Here is a 20,153-nt window from a genome sequence, read left to right on the forward strand (position 1 = left end):
ATTTCTTTTGTCTTCCTAGGCCTTGTCTACACTTGAAAGGATTTCCGGTATACTATACCAGCAGGCCCCCTAGTGGAAACGCAGCTTATAGCAGCAAAACAATTTTGTTGATATAGCTTGTACCAGTTCTCCAACTAAATAAACTGTACAGCAAAAGGATTTGTTGCCAGTATAACTGCATCTACACAACAATACTTTTTGCCTGTTTAAAAATTTCATAACAACTCAAACTCCTAATCAACATTATTATCCAGCAGAACTTTTTGAGTATAGACCTGGTCCTACAGAATTTTAGGCAGTCAGGGTGACCTCCACAAAGGGTACTTTGTGTCACAACCAGGATGTGGGCAGTCTGACCTAATGGTCAGAGAAGGAATCAGGCCGGGACAGATACCAAGAGGTCAGACAGGAATCAGGTGTCCGGAGGCAGGAGTCAGGTGTCAGGAGGCAGGCAGGGTCAGGCTACCAATGGTTCAGCAGTAGCTGCAAGTATTGCAGGAGAAGGAATCCTAAGTAGGGGCAACCCAGTTGCATGGATAACTTCCTGTCCCTGTGCTTGGTTTAAATAGAAGCTGGGAAACAATCAGGACCCTGCAGTGTTCAGCCAATTGGATCCCAGGATTGGAGTCCTCTGTCAGCATTCACAGGTTTCAGAGTAGCAGCCGTGTTAGTCTGTATTTGCAAAAAGAAAAGGAGTACTTGTGGCACCTTAGAGACTAACAAATTTATTAGAGCATAAGCTTTCGTGAGCTACAGCTCACTTCATCGGATGCATTCATTCTGACAACTGTTAAACAGGCCATTGAGTGGCAGGTTAGAACTTACTGGCTCCTGGGAGCCCTGGGTATCAGCATTCAAGATCCATGGTCCCTGACACCTAGGTGGCTAAGTCCCATTTTTAGGCACCACTGCGATCCACAAAACACCTGCTTGGCTTCCGCCTAACTTTGTAGGTGTCTAAAGTCACTCAGGACCTACGTTTTTGCAGTGAAAGTTCCCTATGCATCTATGTTTCTGCCTCTGCCTCTCTCTAGGCCAGTGGTCTCCAAACTTTTTGGCTTGCGCACTCCCAAGGTGAAGACCGGAAGGCCTGCCACAGATGCGCCACCGACGGAAGAAGAACAGAAGACTTACTGCAGGCAGGCTGCCAGAGGGGAACACCAGCCGTGGACTTGCAGAGCTGCTGCCGAAGAAAAAAAACAGTGGAGTGCTGTCCGGCGGTGCTCCTGCTGCCACACACCCCCTGGGATCATCTTGCACCCCAGTTTGGAGACCACTGTTCTAGGCACCCAGACACCTATCTCCCAGGCCCAGATCAATACACAAACTGGGGAAAGATAGAACCTTGGATGCACCTGTGTGTGTGGAGGCAAGAGCAGAGTCAGTAGGCATGCTCAGAGCCTGCTTAACTCTGCACAAAACAGCCAGATGTGGTAGGACCTCCCTTATAACACAGTAGTTGGGGTATACCCAGGCTGTGGGAGACCCCTCTTGTTCAAGTCCCACTTTGCCTGCTGAGAAGGGATTTGTCAGGTGCATGCCCTACCAAATCAGCTATGGGATATTCTGATGTAGGTCTTAATTCTAATTCAATTAAATCATTGAATAATTAAATACTAATTGGGCCAGAAAAAAAATCAGAATGACTCTGTAGCCCAGTGGTTAGGGCACTTATCTGAAAAGTGGCAGAATGCTGTTCAAGGCCTCCTCTGCCTGATGAGGATTTGAACTGGGAGTCTCCCACATCCTGGGAAAATACCTAACCACTGGGCTAAAGGCCAGAAGTGAGTGGTGCCCTCCTGGCTGTTTTGTATGGAGTTAGGCAGCCCCTGAGCACGCATGGCTACTGGATTGGGCCCTCCCCCCCCAGCAACTTAGATGGCTATCTCTGCTTGGGATTTGTATATCTCAAGCAGAGATAGGTGCCTCTCTACAAGCTGGACTTAGGTGCCTATCTCTGTCAGAGAGGCGGCGCCTAGGACATACCCCTCTGCTGGGCATCTCTCATTAGGCAGCTCCCCCTCCCCCCCGCAGTGTGCTGGCTTTTGTGGATCTCATTCTAAGTTGTTCTCTCCCCATTCATTGTATGGGTGCCTAGGTTCCTAACTCAGGCTCTGTGGATGGCAGTATTGTTCCTGTGATTTGCTAGGTGCTTAAAAGTTAGGTGCAGTGACACTCAGCATCACAATGCTTAATTAGATTACAGTGTAAACAGATTTCAGAGTAGCAGCCGTGTATCCACAAAAAGAAAAGAAGTACTTGTGGCACCTTAGAGACTAACATTTATTTGAGCATGAGCTTTCGCTGTAGCTCACAAAAGCTTATGCTCAAATAAATTTGTTAGTCTCTAGTGTAAACAGAGTAATTAAAACATTGGCAGCTGGTCTACACATGGAAATGCGCAGATCAGAGTGCCAGTTTCCTCATCACTATTCCACAAAATAAACAGTCAATAGCCCACTGGTATTGTGCATGGTACACTGTATAACATGTACTATACATTTTGATATTTCCATCTCTTATGGTCTGACCCCATTAGGGATTGTGCATTTTAGAAGACCAGGCCTCTAAATTTGAGGAACGCTGCTTGTACTGCTTCAAGAAAATATATTAATGGGACTCTGTCCTTTTAAAATGATCATAACATTCATGCAATAAGGATTTAAATACAAGGTTAAAAAAAAAACCTACATGCTCCCAGCAGTTAACTTCGCCAATCAGAAGTTTGCCCAAGCTGACCTCAGTTAAGACGGTGGAATCTGCAGGAACAGCTTTCTGGCACTGAACAGAGTGTGAAAACATATCCTGGAAAGTGGCTCAAAAAAATGAAAGAGACCAGTTGAAAGTCTGAGCATGAAACTAGTTATGTATGAAGTGAAGGATTTCACTTGAATGTATGAATGTGTGTGTGCGTTTTTGCATGTGCTGAGGAAAGAAGGATTTGCAGAGGAGACAAGGGAGAGCTTTGTGTACAGTGCTCACTCTGACACAGCTCAGCCTGTTCTCTATCTCTCTCTTTCACTTCTGACTCTTCAGGAACATGCAGTGGCTCCTCATTCCCACTCTCCTCACCATCATTTATATGCAACAGGTAAGTTTTCTCGAAAGATTTTTTTTCTCCCTCGAGTGGTTAAAACTTTTATTTGCTTCATGACAAAATAAAATTCACCCAAGCAAATGCTGTGTGCAGAATAGGAAGCCATTTTTTTTACCACCATGTACAAGTTTATTTGCAGTTTATTCATTGTACAGTCACAATTTTGATATTTTCCTCTCACTTCAGTTCATTGCTAAAAAATTTTAAATTCTCAGTGACTTCAACTCTCTCGCTCTCTTTTTTCTGAGTGCAAATTCTTGTCTGACACAATGTAAGTAAACATCTTTCCCTCATTCATATTCCAGGTACATGCAGTGATCTGGCTCTAGGGCTCCATGAGCTAGTTTTACACATTAGCAAGGAGCTCTGGTGTTATTAAACTGCTTTAACAACAAAGAAATTCTGCTCTATTTACTCCAGTTTCAAAGTCCAATTCCATTAAAAAATACCTTGTAAATATGTTTTTTCCTCTTCTAGTGATGAAGTTAAATCTCCACATCGACAGTTTTCAAAACAATTATGCTTTAGTATTAATTTATTTACCTCATACATAATTTGCTTAATCTTAAAAACCAGCCAACCAACCACCCACCCTCCCATCCAGAGATTTCCACACAATGGTCTCCTTTTTGAATCTACCCATAGGATTGGCAAAATATGTGCGCGGGTTTGTGTGATGTGGACACAATTGTTATAGTAGACTAGGGAAGGAAGAATCATAAAATATTTGGTTTGTCAACTTTACAGGCAGGCTTTACATTTTTATCCTAACTTGATAGACCGTTGAAGATTTTTCAAGTAAACAGTGTTATTCAGTGGCAGCAGAGTTAACTCAACCAGAGGATGTTTTCTCATGATTTGTTTTTCTTGTTGTGAAGCGTCACACCTCTGAGTTGTCCTCTCTTTGTTTTGTTTTGTTTTTGTTTAGGTAGAGCTCTGCAGGTTCATAGTACATTCTGACTTATAATACAATAGCTTAAATAACTGCATTAATGTAAGCAATATTTGCTGAACCACAGCGTATGAAGGAAGCCTGTTAAGGGCACACAGATCCATTTTGAAGTAAGAGATACTTTTCAGTATTTCAGTATTTCAGATACTTTTCAGTGATTTCAGTCACACAGACAATACCAGAGTGTGTAGTTCAGACCCTACCCAAATTTTTACAAGAAAGATAGTATTTTGGGGGAAAAGATTTCAGCAAATGTTGAGCTGTGCTGATGGGAGTTTCCTAAAGTAACCATCCAGTCACTTATACTGATAAATGTTTAAGAGCACCTGTTTACCCCACATCCTTCTTTCAGAGACACAAACTTTAAAAAGCTGTAACAACTGGCATCAAAAGTACAGATTAAGCTAATTTTTATGGCTGGTTGAAAGGTTAACATAAAGCCGTTCCTTAAAAAAATCAGTTATAAGAGCTAATGATTTGTCATATTACTACTATGTTTGTGTGGAGAATGAATGAAAATAAATAATGGAATGATTAAAAACACCACATTTATTAAACTGTGCCTGGTACATTGCAGAGCCTGTTGTGAGGCATGGAATAATATTTAAGTTCCCATAGTGGTTGATTTTGTGAACAGGTGCATATCTTAAAAAATAGTTTTTGTTCTAGTCAAGTGACCATGGAAGCCATATGTTGGAACCCAGTAAAACTTTATAGCTTATAAACCTCAAAGTATGGTGGAATGCTTGAAAAATGATTATCATCACTCGAAAAATTACTATAAATATGAAAATCAGAGGGGAAAAACCCCATTAGGAAGATCCCCTATTCCCTATGGTGAACTCAGTTACGCAGCTAGTTGTTGTGGCATGCAAAGCAGAGTTCTGCAGCAATTTTCAGTTTAAAAATGGGAATTTGTATTGAATTAAAAAGGAAAATGAATAATATATCTAGTACAATAGTCTTCCATAGACTGCCAAAGGTTGTTTTTACTGACCGGACAGTAATGAACTGCAGAATTTGTTTGGAGAAAAAGAGAGAAGCTGATAGCATTTAGCTGGGTCCTTAGGTACTCAGAAAAATATGAAAGATGGATCAGGTTTTTGGCACCTACACAATAGCTGACACTTTTGTCAGTGGGGAATGCCTGTATCTTCTCTTTCCCTGCCTCTTAATGGGCAAGGTTGCAGGTTTCTTTAAGCTACACTGGTGGAGCTGCTAGTACTCCTTGTTCCCAAATCCATTAGAGCATGGGAACTACTAGCTGCTCTATGAGTCCTTTCCTCATATCAATCTATTCACCACTTCTAAATAAGCACATTAAGGTCTAGGTTTTTATTTAAGACTGGTGAAATAGTTAGGGTTGACATTTAAATTGTCATTATGTTTGAGCATTAATACACCATTGAAATAAACAGAAGAAATGCTCTGCTCTCAGAAACATTGTTTCAGGCTCACTGTGGACTTCAGAAAACAACACTAATGGCTCATTTCTGGAAGGTTCTCTATTCAATCACGGGCTAGAACCAGTTTTCCTTTAAAGTGAAGACTTAAATTCTGAAGCAGGAGCTAGACTGCGTGGAGAATTCTGTAGATGCAGAATCATGAGATACACAGGACTTTTGCTTTAGGTCACTCAGCCTACCATCTTGCCATCTCAGTGCTGCCGCCATTCTGTAAAGATCTCTTTCCTGCTTAAGCCCTGGATCCTGAGAACACTCATGTGAATAAATTTATGCACAAGAACAAATCCACGAAACTCAGTGGAACTGCTCACATGTGTACCTGTTTGCAAGATCAGCACCCTACAACACATTTTTCCTGCCACTAGCACAGCAAAGCCAACACAACAATGAAAAAGTGACCTGTCTTCTGTTCCTTCGCACACCAACAACCCAATTATCAAGTAAGCTGTGAGTGCCAAATTTTCAAATATTTGCGCCAATGTAAGTGGCAGAAAGAACATCACTTGGCTTCCAGATATCAGAGTGAATTTGTAGGGCTGACAGATACAGTCTATAGATTAGGGCTGAGTACATTTGGTATAACATCATCAATAGTGTGAAACCGTACAATACCAAAGTTAAAACCTTGTCCTGACTCTAACTACACTAAAAGTTTTATTTTGTTGAAAGAGGAGACAGATTAATTTTCTTTGAAATAAACAGTAGGTCAGATTCACTGTTGGTGTAACACTCCAAATGTGCTAACTTAGTGATGAATTTGGTCCTTTGTTTCTCATGTACTACCGCACTTTTTCATCTTGTGAATTTTTACAAAAGCTTTAGTGGCTTTATGAAGTTCACTTCTTTCATCCTTACTAAAGTTTATGTACTAACCATGCTTAAAGTAACTCAGCTCTCAAAAGTCCAACCATATGTAAGTTTTTCTGCAGAGCACAAGGCAATGGACAACTAGAAGTGAAGCCTGGGGAAAAATCTGCAGAAGCCAGTGAGGTACATCAGCGTAAAGAATTTTGTCACTGGCCATGCAAATGCCCCCATGTGCCAACCTGCACCCCTGGAGTGAGCCTGGTAAAGGATGGTTGTGGATGTTGTAAAATCTGTGCCAAGCAGGCCGGAGAGATCTGTAATGAAGCAGATACCTGTGACCCTCACAAAGGGCTTTACTGTGATTACTCTGCAGACAGGCCTAGGTATGAAACAGGAATATGTGCATGTAAGTTACTCTTTCACGTCCTATTCTTGAAACTTCAGGGGGTGATAAGCATGGCTCTTTATAGTCCGACTCAAAAGAAAAAAACATCTTAGTTTGGGCTGCATAGTTCCTTGCCTGTAAATTATACCAATTTAGATTTCCTTACACTCACTCATTTACTTATGTGTAAATAAGTATGTTTAGGGTGTCACTGCTACATCATTTTACACACCAGTCAAAGTGGTCCATTATTTATAGATGCATTTGTGACTGGGTTGAAACAAAGCAGCCAATCAGTGTAATTTCTCACAGATAAAAGTTGTGTTTGGGTGGGAAAGGGCAGAACTCTCCTCTTACATCTGCAGAACTTCATCAATAGAAGTACTGGGTGCAGTATACGCTGCAGGTAATTGGAGTAGGAAAGGATGATCTTGCTTTACCATTTGGTATCCATTAACTGCATTTTATAGCTTGTAGCTGGGTTAGTAATTTTGCTCTTTACCATTTTCAGATATGATAGCAGTAGGATGTGAGCTCAATGGAGTCTATTATGTCAATGGCCAGGCCTTCCAGCCTACCCCACTTTATAAGTGTCTCTGTGTTAGTGGTGCAATTGGATGTACACCTGTGTTCACCTCAAAGGCAGCAGCAAATCAGTGTGTCATGGTCAAGGGCAGAAAAAAGTCTGGATATTCCAACTGTGGCCCTGGACAACAGAAACAGCTACAATCAACAGGCTACAGATTAATGTCAGGTGTGCATGACTAGAATGGTAAACTATTTTCGTACATGGTAAATTTTTAAACTACACATTTATTTAAAAAAAAAAGAACAAATGGTTCAATATTCTATTTACCAACATCTTGTAGGGACCTTCTTATCAATAGAAAATGGAGGATTCTAGATTTGGCTCCAACAGCCTGGTTGTTTATTGACAAAATCTCAATCATTGCAAGGGGGGGAAAAACAACCTCTTTCTCTATCTTGGATTCAGTCTATAAGACTATGAAGCAATTTATAATTTTCTGGCTTCTAAACTACTCAATATTATCAGATTCAAATTATAATCTCTATTTTCTGGTTAAATCATTCATCCTCTGCTTCTAGGATGAGAAGAGAATAAAATAAAACTAAGGGTAGCCCAAGGCTCAAGAACAAACCAGATTCAAGTATTGCAGATATATAGGAAGGAGCATGCAAGCAAGCGAGTCAGCCCAGGCTATAGCAAATTTATACATACGTACTGGTGGTTAACCTCACAAAGCCTGGAATTCAGTTTGGACAAGCTTCCAAGAAGTTCAAGTGCTTATGCAAGCTATCCTAAAAATGGAAACTCATCCTACATCAAAACGGTAAATTTGATACTTAGCCCAGATGTGAAGGATAGCAATTCCTTTTTACAGAATTTATCCAAAGCTGGGAATAAAACCATACACAGTAGGAAAGGCATTCAGAAAAGCAACCGAGTTCAAATGAAGGAATTGCACACTTTTAGAGAATGTTATTAATTTAACCGAGGAGAGACAACCATCTGGAATATCTGATACCAAATCATTTAAACCAATTAAAATGTAATAATAAACTGAAATTATAATTTTGTATACCTGCACAGCAACAAGAAGTTGCTTCTTCCCAGCACCTTAATACAATAGAAATTTTAAGGTGCCTTTTCAATCATTTTTACTGAGAATGAAGAGCAACTTCAGTGCTTGCTATGACTTCAGAAATTTGGATAAACCGTGGAACACAATGAGAAAGCAAGTACAAAGCAACTGCTTCCCAGTTGGCTCTCAGTTCACAGGGCTGAACACTCCAGCCCCATGTTTGCAGGGGATGGGGAAGATCACTGGTTACTACACATGCTGGTACACATGCTGCACATGTTGAATGCAAATAGACTAATCAAGTTTATTTACATGTCTAGTTTCATTTCTGGTTTTCATGCATTACCATGATGTTACAATATTTGGGTTACAAACTCCTGGTAGACATTTAAATCTAAATAAAAATTTCCTTTGATTTAAAAAATGAACTTTGTGGGTCACATGCCTATTCATCTTAGATTTCAAACCATGATTTTATAGACCCAAGCCAACAATGAATCACTGCAGAGTGATGAACTCAAAAATTAACTTCTGGAATTAAATTTATTGTTAACCCTCAGCATGACCATCTGAGGACCTGGATTAAAAATCTATTTCTGGAGGAATTCTGTGCCAAAAAATTAAAAATTCTGCACATAGTATTTTAAAATTCTGCAGAATTCTTCACATTTTGTCAAAACAACACAATATAATCACACCTATTTCAATTATTTTGGTAATTTATTTCAAAATACCTGTGAGCAATTATGTCTGTAACAATACAGATGCACAAAAATTCCCCTAGGACTAGAGAGTTAAAGAAACCCCTACGACAACACAGTTGTTTCTCTGCCCCTACCCCCCAGAGCCCAGCCAGAGGGCCAGACACTCACGTCCCTCTCCTCTCAGAGCCCAGCATGGGGTGCCTCCAGCCCAGGCATGCACACCTCCTACCCTCCAAAGGCCAGCTGCAGGCCCCCCCGTAGCTCAGATACTCTCAACCCCTACCCTCCTAGAGCCTAGGGATCCAGAGGGAGAAACAACCTGATGCTACATCCCAGGATTGCACAGAGTTTCCTGCACGCCACCTCCTTTCTTCAGGGAACGTTGGGAAATGCACCTGCTGGGAATCCTCCAGTTCCCTCTCCCTTACCCAGCCTTGTCTTCCATTTGCAAGCTGGGCTCTGCGAGATCCAGTGGTCCCTAGTGGAGGCCAACATGTCTGCAGCCCATTTCTGTGGGGGGAAAAAAGGAAATTCTGCACACACAACATTAATTTCTGCAAAATTCTGCATTGTGCAGTGGCACAGATTTCCCCCAGGAGTAGCTATAATCCTACATCTTGTTTCTTTACTTCCTGGGCTGACAGGGAGGGAAAGTGATATAAAATAGCATCCCAGCACTAGGTTGAATAGCTTCAGTTACTTTAAACTGAATAGAAACACCTTCAGCCACACTTGAACCTGGAAGCAAGAGCTCGTGGAAGAGAAGTACCACTTAGCCCTCCCTGAATAAACTGAAGGTCTGTACTATGTGGAGGCCTTATTTATTATGTCTGAAGCACCAGAGATGTACATGGCACTTTACAATACTGATTAAGATTGAGACATGACCCAAACAAGAACAGGGAGACAACGTGGAAAGTGAGGAAGAGGGAAGGGACAAAAACAAAATGGAGTAGGAATCCTTGGTAGGAAAAATGCTCTTTTTCCCTTTCCCAGAGAAAACCTGAAAATTTGTTTAAAAAATGATGTTCTCTCCTTAATATAATAATCTATGGTTTAAATTCAATTTGTGCATAGTTTGCATGAAGTCATGCAGTGGCTTATTAGCTCTAAGATTGTTTTAATTCTTTCCTTCCTTCTGTTAATGCTGGTAGCAAATGCTGAGCTTAATTTTATTGCTTTTACTGTTCTTTCAGTATTCTTGCTTTCCTTAAGCATTTTCTATTTAGCTAATTCCTAAACGAAGACAGTATCTATATCATACGTAGAAAATGTACTACATATGAGCAACTATGTAACCTCCCTTTATTTATTGCAGATCTGTGCCAGGCTTTTAATTTGCTTCCTGCACTGAGATCTTTAACCTGCTGTCTACCTTCCAGGTACCCTCAGAGTTCTGCCCTACCCTCTTAACTACATGTGCAGATTTCAAACCCTATGAGCCCTTCTTGAGTATTTCACTAAGATTTGCCACAGTGATTTTAAAATCTTATTTTATATCTTTACCTATTTGCACTCCTATTAGGTAGGGGATTTGATTTATTAGCATCAGATATTTAGAAATGACTGGAAAAAAATCATTCCTGACAAAAAAAAAAGTTACATATCAAAAGATTTATTTACATAGGTTCATATAACTTTTCACAGCTACACTTGGTCTGCAGTCCAAGAAGTTTTTAAAATGTGTTCTTCACTACTCTGGATGTTTCATAACAGTTCTTCAGAAGGGATTTTGGGTTCCCATAACATTAATCTGGAGGGCCATAGAATACACAGTCACGCTGAGATTTTCAAAACCATCTCAGAGATTTGGATGTCAAATTCCAATTTTAATGGAAATGGGTGTCCAAATTTCTTAGGCAGCTTTGCACATCTCAGCCTCAGATTTTTAGATCTACCTACGAGAAAAACCACATGAACAGAAATCAAATGCTAATTGCTTTCAATTAATGCTACTTTACACACAACTTTTAAAAATAGCCTATAATATATTGCTCTGTCTCTCAGTTTACAGAAGTCTACCACTTGTTTTGAAGGAGAAGTGCTTAGTACAGGCAACTTCTTGGACACCTTGTTCCAGAACCTGTGGCATAGGTATATCCAACAGAGTGACCAATGAAAACAGTAAATGTGAAATGAGAAAAGAAGAGAGGCTGTGTTTCATTCAACCTTGTCAGATCAATATATTGAAGACTATAAAGGTAAACTGTGGTACAAAGTGGCTTTCCATTATCTCCGATACGTGAGCCTTCCTGAAATACAAGATTGATCTTGTCTCTATCATGTAGCAGTGAACTACAGAAGTATAATTTTAAAGAAAGCCACAAATATGAGGATTATGACTGGTAGCCTGCTGTTTTATTACTTTAAAAAAAATAAATCTCAGTCTCCGACTGGTACAAAGAAAAGTAAGACAGCTTTAAAAAAAATTGTGTTTCAAATGCTATCACTATTTAAATGCATAAGAACTTTTGTTTGTTCATTCTATTGGCTTTTTCATGTGAAGTTTCAAGCTTTGTTTTGTTTTACATTTAAGATTCCAAAAGGAAAAACATGTCAGCCAACATTCCAGCCTCCCAAAGCAGAGAAGCTAGCCTTTTCTGGATGCTCAAGCACACAAAGCTACAAACCTACTTTCTGTGGTGTGTGTCTGGACAAGAGATGTTGCATACCTAACAAATCCAAAATGATCATTGTAAAGTTTGACTGCCCCAAAGAAGGCTCCTTTAAGTGGAAGATGATGTGGATCACATCTTGTGTTTGTCAGAGGATTTGTAGTGATCCAGGAGATATATTTTCTGGACTCAAGTTATTATAACTTACACCATGGACAGCAGTGCATCATCAGGATGGCAGCATGCTCATAGTTTGAAGAGTTAGCTAAAGAGAAGACCCTTCCACTGAAACCAAACTTGTTGGCATTCTTCTGTTAAATACCCTGAGAACATGGTTTAAGAACATCTATGTATGTAAAACAATTGAGGTACAAGTCTAGCTAACATAGGGGCAATCATGGAGGGAAAACTTTTGTAATTTAAAAAAATTCCACAGGAATGCAGAGGTGAATTTGTTCCATATATACACAAAAAACTCCTAGAAATAGGCGTCTTCCTTCATCTTCAGCAAACATGTAGGTTTAAATTAAACATCCAAATAACTTAGTAGAAAAAGGAATCTTAACTTTTTTTGCTGTAATATCTGATCTATCATTCTTGATCCAAGACGGATATTCTTACAGCTACACTGACACACCATTAGAAAAAAAGATTGATCTTTTGTGAGTTAGAAAAAAAAATTACATATTGTAACATACAACTACAAATAAATTTTAAGCTCAGTTTGGTTTGTTCACCAATTCTTATATTTTACATTTCTCCAAATGCAGTGAATAAGAAACATTATATTTGCACAGGTACAAATGAAAACATTTGTCAAGGTATAGGTTAGTTCACTTCATCCCCAGTGAACCATTTTTCTAGGTTTTAATTTTAAATGTATACAATTTGCCATTTCATTATTTTCCCCCACACGACATGCTAACAAAAACAAAAACAAACACTACGTATACAGTGAAAAGTAACCTAGTGATCTTATATTGGTCTCGCTTTCATTTCTGTTCTCTCTTCATGCTATTTTGTATCTTATTTAACCTAGACTGCAAGATCCTTTGAGTAGGGACCATGGGTGAAGTCCTGGTCTCACTGAAGTCTATGGCAAAACTCCCGGTGACTTCAACCGGGATAGGATTTTACCCTATGTTTTTTGTCTAAGTGCCAAGCACATTTATAGTGTTCTATGGGTAAGTTGTTTCACCGGAGTGACTTTCAAAATGCTTTCAACCTAATAAGAATTGCCTCAACAAATATTTGTCTTGTGTATTTCTGGCCTCATACACTGAAAATTAGAACTAATACTATTGTGTCTGGTCATACTGCCACCGGAGCTCTCTTGAAAGAAACTTTTAATTAAAAAAAAAAGTCACTTTATGGGTCCATTAGTGGCTTAATGCAGTTTTAAGACAAAAGAGTCAGGTTGGCAAATTCTGAATATCTGTATATTTTATTCTGCAAAAACGTAGGCGTTATTAAGACAACTGTTTATAAATATAATCTGATCATAATATAAAAATCTCTTTAATTTAAAATATGCTTCTATTTTAATTAGGTTCTTTTAAGAATATAATCTTCATTCTCCAAACAATCCATATCATATGTACATATGATCAGTTATTGGATAAAGAGGCAGCATACTATGCTAGCCTCTTATCCTGATCAGTACATAAACCAACATTAATGCAACCTACAGTTCATGAAAGGTGAATTATACAATATATTAGTATTGTATTTGATGCATTCATTTTGCCAAATTATTCTTGATATTGCCAGTTTTGATATCAACTTGGAAAATTTTAGTTCAATTACATCTAAATACAATGACAAAGCAAGTTGTGAATAGTGACACATCTTAGACCGTCATTTTGGAAATAAATTTTCTAGGATATTAGGAACTTCAGAAACAAGACTCACTAGATGCCTCCTTTCGTTGGAGAAAAGGGAATGTAGGATTTCCCTTCCCTCGTGTATCTTATACCAAAGGGGACTCTTTTCTCCAAAGCAGGGATCAATTTAATTTAGCTTAAGTTGGTCCAAGGAGTTCACCAACTCCATTTTGGCCTGTTATAATTCCTCCCCTCTCTCCTCCTGGCAGACGTCATCACTGTTTACTCTGCTAGTGTGCAATATATGCTGGTCCCTTTTCCACAAGCTGAGCACTTGATACAACACTCCCGGCCAGCCTGGAGAGTGACAGTACCAGGCTCCCTGTGGAATAATTAGTCCTAGATGCTTCACAAACCATCCAGTTAGCTTAGGTGGTTTGCTGTTCTCCAAATAACAGCAATTCTTCCTCTGTTACATGGCTATCTTCAGTCTTGAGTGATCTGTTCTAGGTGCACCTTTAGTGGCATCTAGCTGGTTATACTCCTCTATTAGGTCTGACAAGGATGATATGGCTTCGGAGAAACAGCTTTGCTCCATCCCATCAACGTGCAAGTAATGGTGAAGGTGAGCCTATAAGAATATACACAGATTAACTATGTCCTTTTCTGTGCACAAGGAGTCAGGTTAATCTAGCTCAACATACATTATTGTTTAGCCTGCCTTGAAAGGGAACAACAAGCACCATCACAAATAGATTGAAAGACTGTCTGGATTCACTATATCCTTTGCTGAAATGCTACTTAGCAACTTCCTGCTGCAATATTCTGGGGCATGCCCACACTACAGCTGCCACAGCGACACAACTACAGTGCCATAGCTGTGCTGCTACAGACTTTTCCCTCATCAATGGAAGGGGTTTTTCCATTGATGTAGTTAATCCACCTGTCTGAGAAGTAGTAGCTAGGTTGATGGAAGAATTCTTTCGTTGACCTAGCTGCATCTGCACCAGGGGTTAGGTCAACCTAGCGACAGCACTCAGAGCATGAATTTTTTCACAGCCCTGAGTGATCTAGATAGGTTGATCTAATTCTCTTTAAGTGAGTAGGGAGGGGATCTTGAACAATACTGCCAGCCAGATCAGTCACATACCTCATCCTCATCCTGTCTTACTCTAAATAAAGATCATGAAGACTTGTTCCTTTGTGAAAGGATTTCCCAATACATAGTTAAGAATCTTAGGCTCTGTCTACACTGCACCACAGTGTGGACTATTAGGGGGTGTGAATTGCAGAACATACCAAAGAGTTGCACACACAAAGAGTTGGGATGTTGCTGGCATGAACTTAAGAAGTATCTAGTTCACGTTAATATAGTCCTAAAAGTTAGGGAACAAACTTGTTTGGCCAGCAGCATCCATATGGGGCAGTTAGTGCGAAACACTTTGGTACACTATGCAATTCATGCCCCAATATTCCGCACAGTGTAGGCAAGCCTTTAGTGTCACTTCTGACCAAGCCCTGTATATTGAAAGCCGCATGCCAGTTGCGGTTCAAAAAATGTTTTTTCCAGTGTCGCAAGTTATCGAGGTAGTAATGGAATGAAGGCAATAAGTGCTTTATTATTGTAATTCCTGATTAGTAGAGTTTACAGCAGAGCTTCTCAACTATTTGCCACTTTTCAGAATGCAGCAGCATTTTTACTCCTTGGTTTGACTGACTGTTGGCTGCTTCTGAAGTGGCAGGTGGTTCGCAATGCTATTATTTTCAAAAGCCTTTAAGGGCTTAAATCCTGGCTACTTTACAGACCGCATCTTGAACCTTGGGCAAGGCCCTCATCCAGCCCATTTGTGACAGGCAAAAGGACCACAGCACATAAAGAAGCCCTAATAATCCTGGTTCTGTCTGGGAAACACGGCCTCCCGTGACTTCCCTTGAAAGTTTTGGTGTAGTCTGGGGGTGGGTGGAGCAGTGCTGTATGATGCAGAAATTCTGGGCAGCGCTGCAGTCCATAGGATAATCTGGGGAAGCTGCTGTAATTTAGACAAGCCCTCAGGGCTGCCTACATTATGCTGAGGGCCTCTCTGGCCCTTGGAGAAGCCCAGGATTGGGAGGGCACAATGATGACTCCCCCAAGCTAGAAAGTCAGTGCTTATATTTATCTACCACCAACCTTTAGAGGGCCCATCAAAGCAGGCAGGCAGATAATTGTGGCTTTGTTGTGGTGCGCTGCGGTGTCTGGAATTCACTGACATTAGGGTTTAGCCTAGACTACACTTAAAATGCAGCTAACTACAACCTAGCTACCTTGCTCAGGTATATGAAAAATTCAAACCCGGAGCGCCATTGTTAAGCTGATTTAACTCCCCAGTGTAAATGGAACTACATTCATATAGCTGCTTGAGCACTGGGAGGTGGATCATTTATATTAAAAGAAAACCTCCTTCAGTCCACATAGGAAGCATCAACAGCTCTAGCACCTATAGTGTAGGCATGCCCTAAAGTTAATCTTCCCACTTTTTAGGTTCCCTCTGAACTTCCAAAAATGTTTTAGAACAGTGGTTCTCAACAAGGGGTACACATATCCCTGGGGTGTGCAGTGGTCTTCCAGGGGAGTGCATCAACTCATCTAGATATTTGCTGGTTTTACAACAGGCTACATAAAAAGCACTAGTGAAGTCAGCAAAAACTAAAATTTCATACAGACAATGACTTGTTTATAGTGCTCTATATACTATACACTGAAATGTAAGTACAATATTTATATTCCAACTGATTTATTTTATAATTATATGGTAAAAATGAAAAAGCAAGCATTTTTTCAGTAAGTGTGCTGTGACACACTTGTATTTTTATGTCTGATTTTGTAAGCAAGTAGTTTTTAAGTGAGGTGTAACTTGGGGGTACACAAGACAAGTCAGACTCCTGAAAGGGGCACATTAGTCTGGAAAGGTTGAGAGCCACTGTTTTAGAATATCCTGTTAACCCAATATAGGTTTCTTTTCCTTTCAGTCTTTTTTTGGGTTATCTGCCCAACTTAGTTTTAGTTGTTAACTTAAACAGGATCTGCATTTTAGCTAAGGCTGTATGTTTGCCACAGCCATGACTTTCATGACAAACTGAAGTCTTAGTCTGTGTTACATGACAGCTTCATTGGATTTTACAAGTTTGATATAATGAGTTAGAGTATTGGTGTTAAAAACTTAAAGGTTTTTAAACAATTTTTGTTGGTCAATAGCACAGGACTTATAATGACAAACATTAAAAAAAAACCTATGAGCTATAACTTAGTAAACATTTCTATCTTTTGCTTTGACAAAGCTGCAGCTTTTCCAGTTTCTTTGTCATGACAAACAGCCAGGCTTAATTAAAGTGCTTTTAGGTATATTTAGAAGTGCTACACTTTTGTAGCATGCTCTCAGCTATACCGGTAGGGTGCAATTCAAACAGATGTGTTATCAAGACACTCATTCTGTTCGTAGAGGAATACTAATAATAATAATAAAAAAAAAGTAACGCATTGTTATCAGAAAAGTATTGGTTCCCAATACTGCTTTGCATTCGGAGTGCAAAGTCTATTGTATCTGTATTAAAGCAATATCTTCTTTGTTACAACTTGCACTGAAATTTGCTTTTCTCCACTTCTCAAAAAAAAATTTTTGGAAGAGACTACTGCTACTTTAAAGTACACTGGGATGTTATACTGCTTTTCACCGTACCTTTTTCTTGTAGAGCTTCATGAATCTGTCTTTGAGCTCTGTAAAGGTTCGTTTCACACAAGTATTGTTTGCTAATGCCAACAGTGAGTGAGAATGGCCCACAGGAGGTACTGAACATAAGCCAGTTTTCCAGCCTTCTTGATTCCATGAGACAAAATGAAGGGAAGGCTTTAACCTGCAATACATACATTCATAGCTAAAATAAGCAAGCAAGCAAAGAGGTACAGTACATTGCACAGTGTTAACAGTTCTGTTTACTTTGCTAAAACAAGAAATCTCAAGGGCACCTGCTATAAAATTTCAGGAAGAAAAAAGCCATTATATTTAGCATTTGGTATAACTATTTTAGATTTTATAATGTGGAATTAGCATCTTAATTAATGTAACCGTAAAAACCACAGGAGAACACTAATTTTAATAATAATTTGCGAGTTTATTTTATATTTCAGTATTAAATAAAAAGCTACCTTCAAGGGACCTGTATCATAAGGCACTTCACTCAGTTTGTTTTCCATAAAAAAGGGGAAGCCTACCTGCATCCAAAACTAGTCAGACATAGTGTAATACAATAGACGCCACAGACAGCATATTCTTAAGTTTGTTGACATGTCATATAGGCTATTTGCTGGTGCTGGGAGAAAGGACAGTTACTTATCTCCCAGTAACAGTGGTTCTTCAAGATGTGTTGTCCACATGGATTACACTCTTGGTGCACATGCACAAGATTGGATTCCTTTGTCTTGGGGCTGCCCCTGTGCCTTAGATGTCCTTGCACCTAAGCACCTGAGGGCATAAAGGACAGAGCAAGCCCAACCATTCTTCAGTTGTTTTGTCAATAACGAATCTCAGAGGAGGACTGTAGTAGAAGGGAAGGAGGATGGCTCCTGAAGTCCATGTGGATAACGCATCTCAAAGAACCACAGTTGCTGTAAGGTAATAAGTAACCACCCTTTCTTCAGTGATTGTCCGCATAGATTTCACTCTTGCTGATTGTTTGTTTGTTTCCTTGGAGATGGGTACTGGAGTCCTACTTGAAAATGACAGCCCTACTAAAATGGGCATCTGATCTGGAAGCCTCTACAATGCATAGTGACTTGTGAATGAGTTGACTGAGCTCCAGGAGACTGCCTTACATATTTTCAGTAAGGGACAATCCTCAATCTGGTAGCAGAGGCTGACTGAACTCTAGCAGAATGAGTTCTAATATAGCTAGCTGGGTCTAACTTGGATAGCTTGTACCATGTTTTTATATAGCTGAAGCCCCATTTTGATAAGCCATCAGGATACTGTCTGACCTTTAACCTTCTTAGTAGGGTTGGCAGAATTCAATATTTTTAAAAATAATTTTGACAGATATTGATATTTATTTTCAAGCATTTTTTATATTTAGTGATTTAAATGATCAGTTGTACAAAATTATGGGTTTGAAGCATTTTTAAATTTTTATCGCACAGTTGTTGTAAATTATGGAGGAGTTCAGATTTAATGACAGTAGCCAATGAGATTAAAAAAAGTTACAGCTTTATAACTGCTAAAACCCAAATTGTCAATATCACATGTCAAAATATACAAAGTAAATATCCTTAAATCAAACTCTAAGAAGTTTTCAAGCATCATTTTTCTTACTTTGCCTACCTGTAAATTTTGATTATTACTAGGGCTGTCAACTAATCACAGTTAACTCACGCAATTAACTCAAAAAAATTAATCATGATTAAAAAAAATTAACCGTGATTCATCACATATTTTAATCACACTGTTAAACTGAAAATTATAAATATCTGTGCATGCTTTTCTACATTTTCAAATATATTTGAAAATGCCCCTTCATGCTTCAGCCACCATTCCAGAGGACATGTTTCCATGCTGATGACGCTTGCTAAAAAAAATAATGCGTTAATTAAATTTGTGACTGAACTCCTTGGGGGAGAATTGTATGTCCCCTGCTCTGTTGTACACCTGCATTCTGCCATATATTTCATGTTATATCAGTCTCAGATGATGACCCAGCACATTTATTTTAAGAATACTTTCACTGCAGATTTGACAAAACACAAAGAAGGTACCAATGTGAAATTTCTACAGCACTCAACCCACGTTTTAAGAATCTGAAGTGCCTTCCAAAATCTGAGAGGGACAAGATGTGGAACATGCCATCAGAAATCTTAAAAGAGTAACCCTACAATGCGGAAACTACAGAATCCGAACCACCAAAAAAGAAAATCAACCTCCTGTTGGTGGCATCTGACTCTGATGATGAAAATGAATGTGTGTCACTACTTCGGATTGTTATTGAGCAGAACCTGTCAACAGCATGGAAGCATGTACTCTGGAATGTTGGCCAAAGCATGAAGGGGCATATGAATGTTTAACATATCTGGCACGTAAATACTGTGCAATGCCGGCTACTAAAGTGCCATGCCAATGTCTGTTCTCACTTTCAAGTGACACTGTAAATAAGAAGCGGGCAGCATTATCTCCTGTAAACGTAAACAAATTTATTTGTCTTAGCGATTGGCTGAACCAGAGGTAGGAATGAGTGAACTTGTAGGCTCTAAAATTTTACAGTTTTGTTTTTGAGTGCAGTTATGTAACAAAACAAATCTACATTTATAAGTTGCACTTCACAATAAAGAAATTGCACTACTTATATGAGTACTTGTATGAGGGAATTGAAAAATACTATTGCTTTTGTTTATCTTTTTACATTACACATATTTTAATGAAAAATGATATAAAGTAAGCACTGTACGCTTCGTCTTCTGTGTTGTAACTGAAATCAATATATTTCAAATTGTAGCAAAAACATCCAAAATATTTAATAGATTTCTATTGATAGTCTATTATTAATAGGGCAATTAAAAGGGTGATTAATAACGATTAATATTTTAATCTTGCGATTACTTTTTAAAATCGTTTGACAGCCCTAATAATTACCAATCGAAATATTTTTCATCTGGTTGTGCATGTACGGTGAAATCAAT

At 39.1% G+C, this 20,153-nt stretch overlaps 2 protein-coding genes across 4 annotated transcripts in view; one reads left to right on the plus strand and one right to left on the minus strand.

Moving 5' to 3' along the window:
- The first annotated feature begins 787 nt into the window (after positions 1-787).
- Positions 788-17,138, plus strand: CCN6 (cellular communication network factor 6). The gene is given in 6 exon segments (XM_043510857.1): positions 788-3,003; positions 3,006-3,091; positions 6,445-6,728; positions 7,219-7,461; positions 11,023-11,216; positions 11,552-17,138. Coding segments are annotated over 6 exon segments (1,200 nt in total). The 5' UTR covers positions 788-2,892; the 3' UTR covers positions 11,834-17,138.
- Positions 12,359-20,153, minus strand: part of TUBE1 (tubulin epsilon 1) — a 29,092-nt gene continuing 21,297 nt past the window's right edge. For 2 of the 3 annotated variants that reach the window (XM_043510854.1, XM_043510856.1), the window contains 2 exons: positions 17,170-17,344; positions 12,455-14,084 (listed from right to left, as the gene is read on the minus strand). In XM_043510854.1, coding sequence (XP_043366789.1) covers positions 13,926-14,084; positions 17,170-17,344 — 334 coding nt within the window. In that variant the 3' untranslated portion in view covers positions 12,455-13,925. Of the gene's footprint in view, positions 14,085-17,169; positions 17,345-20,153 lie in introns of all 3 variants that reach the window. The other variant, XM_038395574.2, reaches the window with a different exon arrangement.

The sequence above is a fragment of the Dermochelys coriacea genome, chromosome 3, assembly GCF_009764565.3.
Source record: "Dermochelys coriacea isolate rDerCor1 chromosome 3, rDerCor1.pri.v4, whole genome shotgun sequence".
Lineage (NCBI taxonomy): Eukaryota > Metazoa > Chordata > Testudines > Dermochelyidae > Dermochelys > Dermochelys coriacea.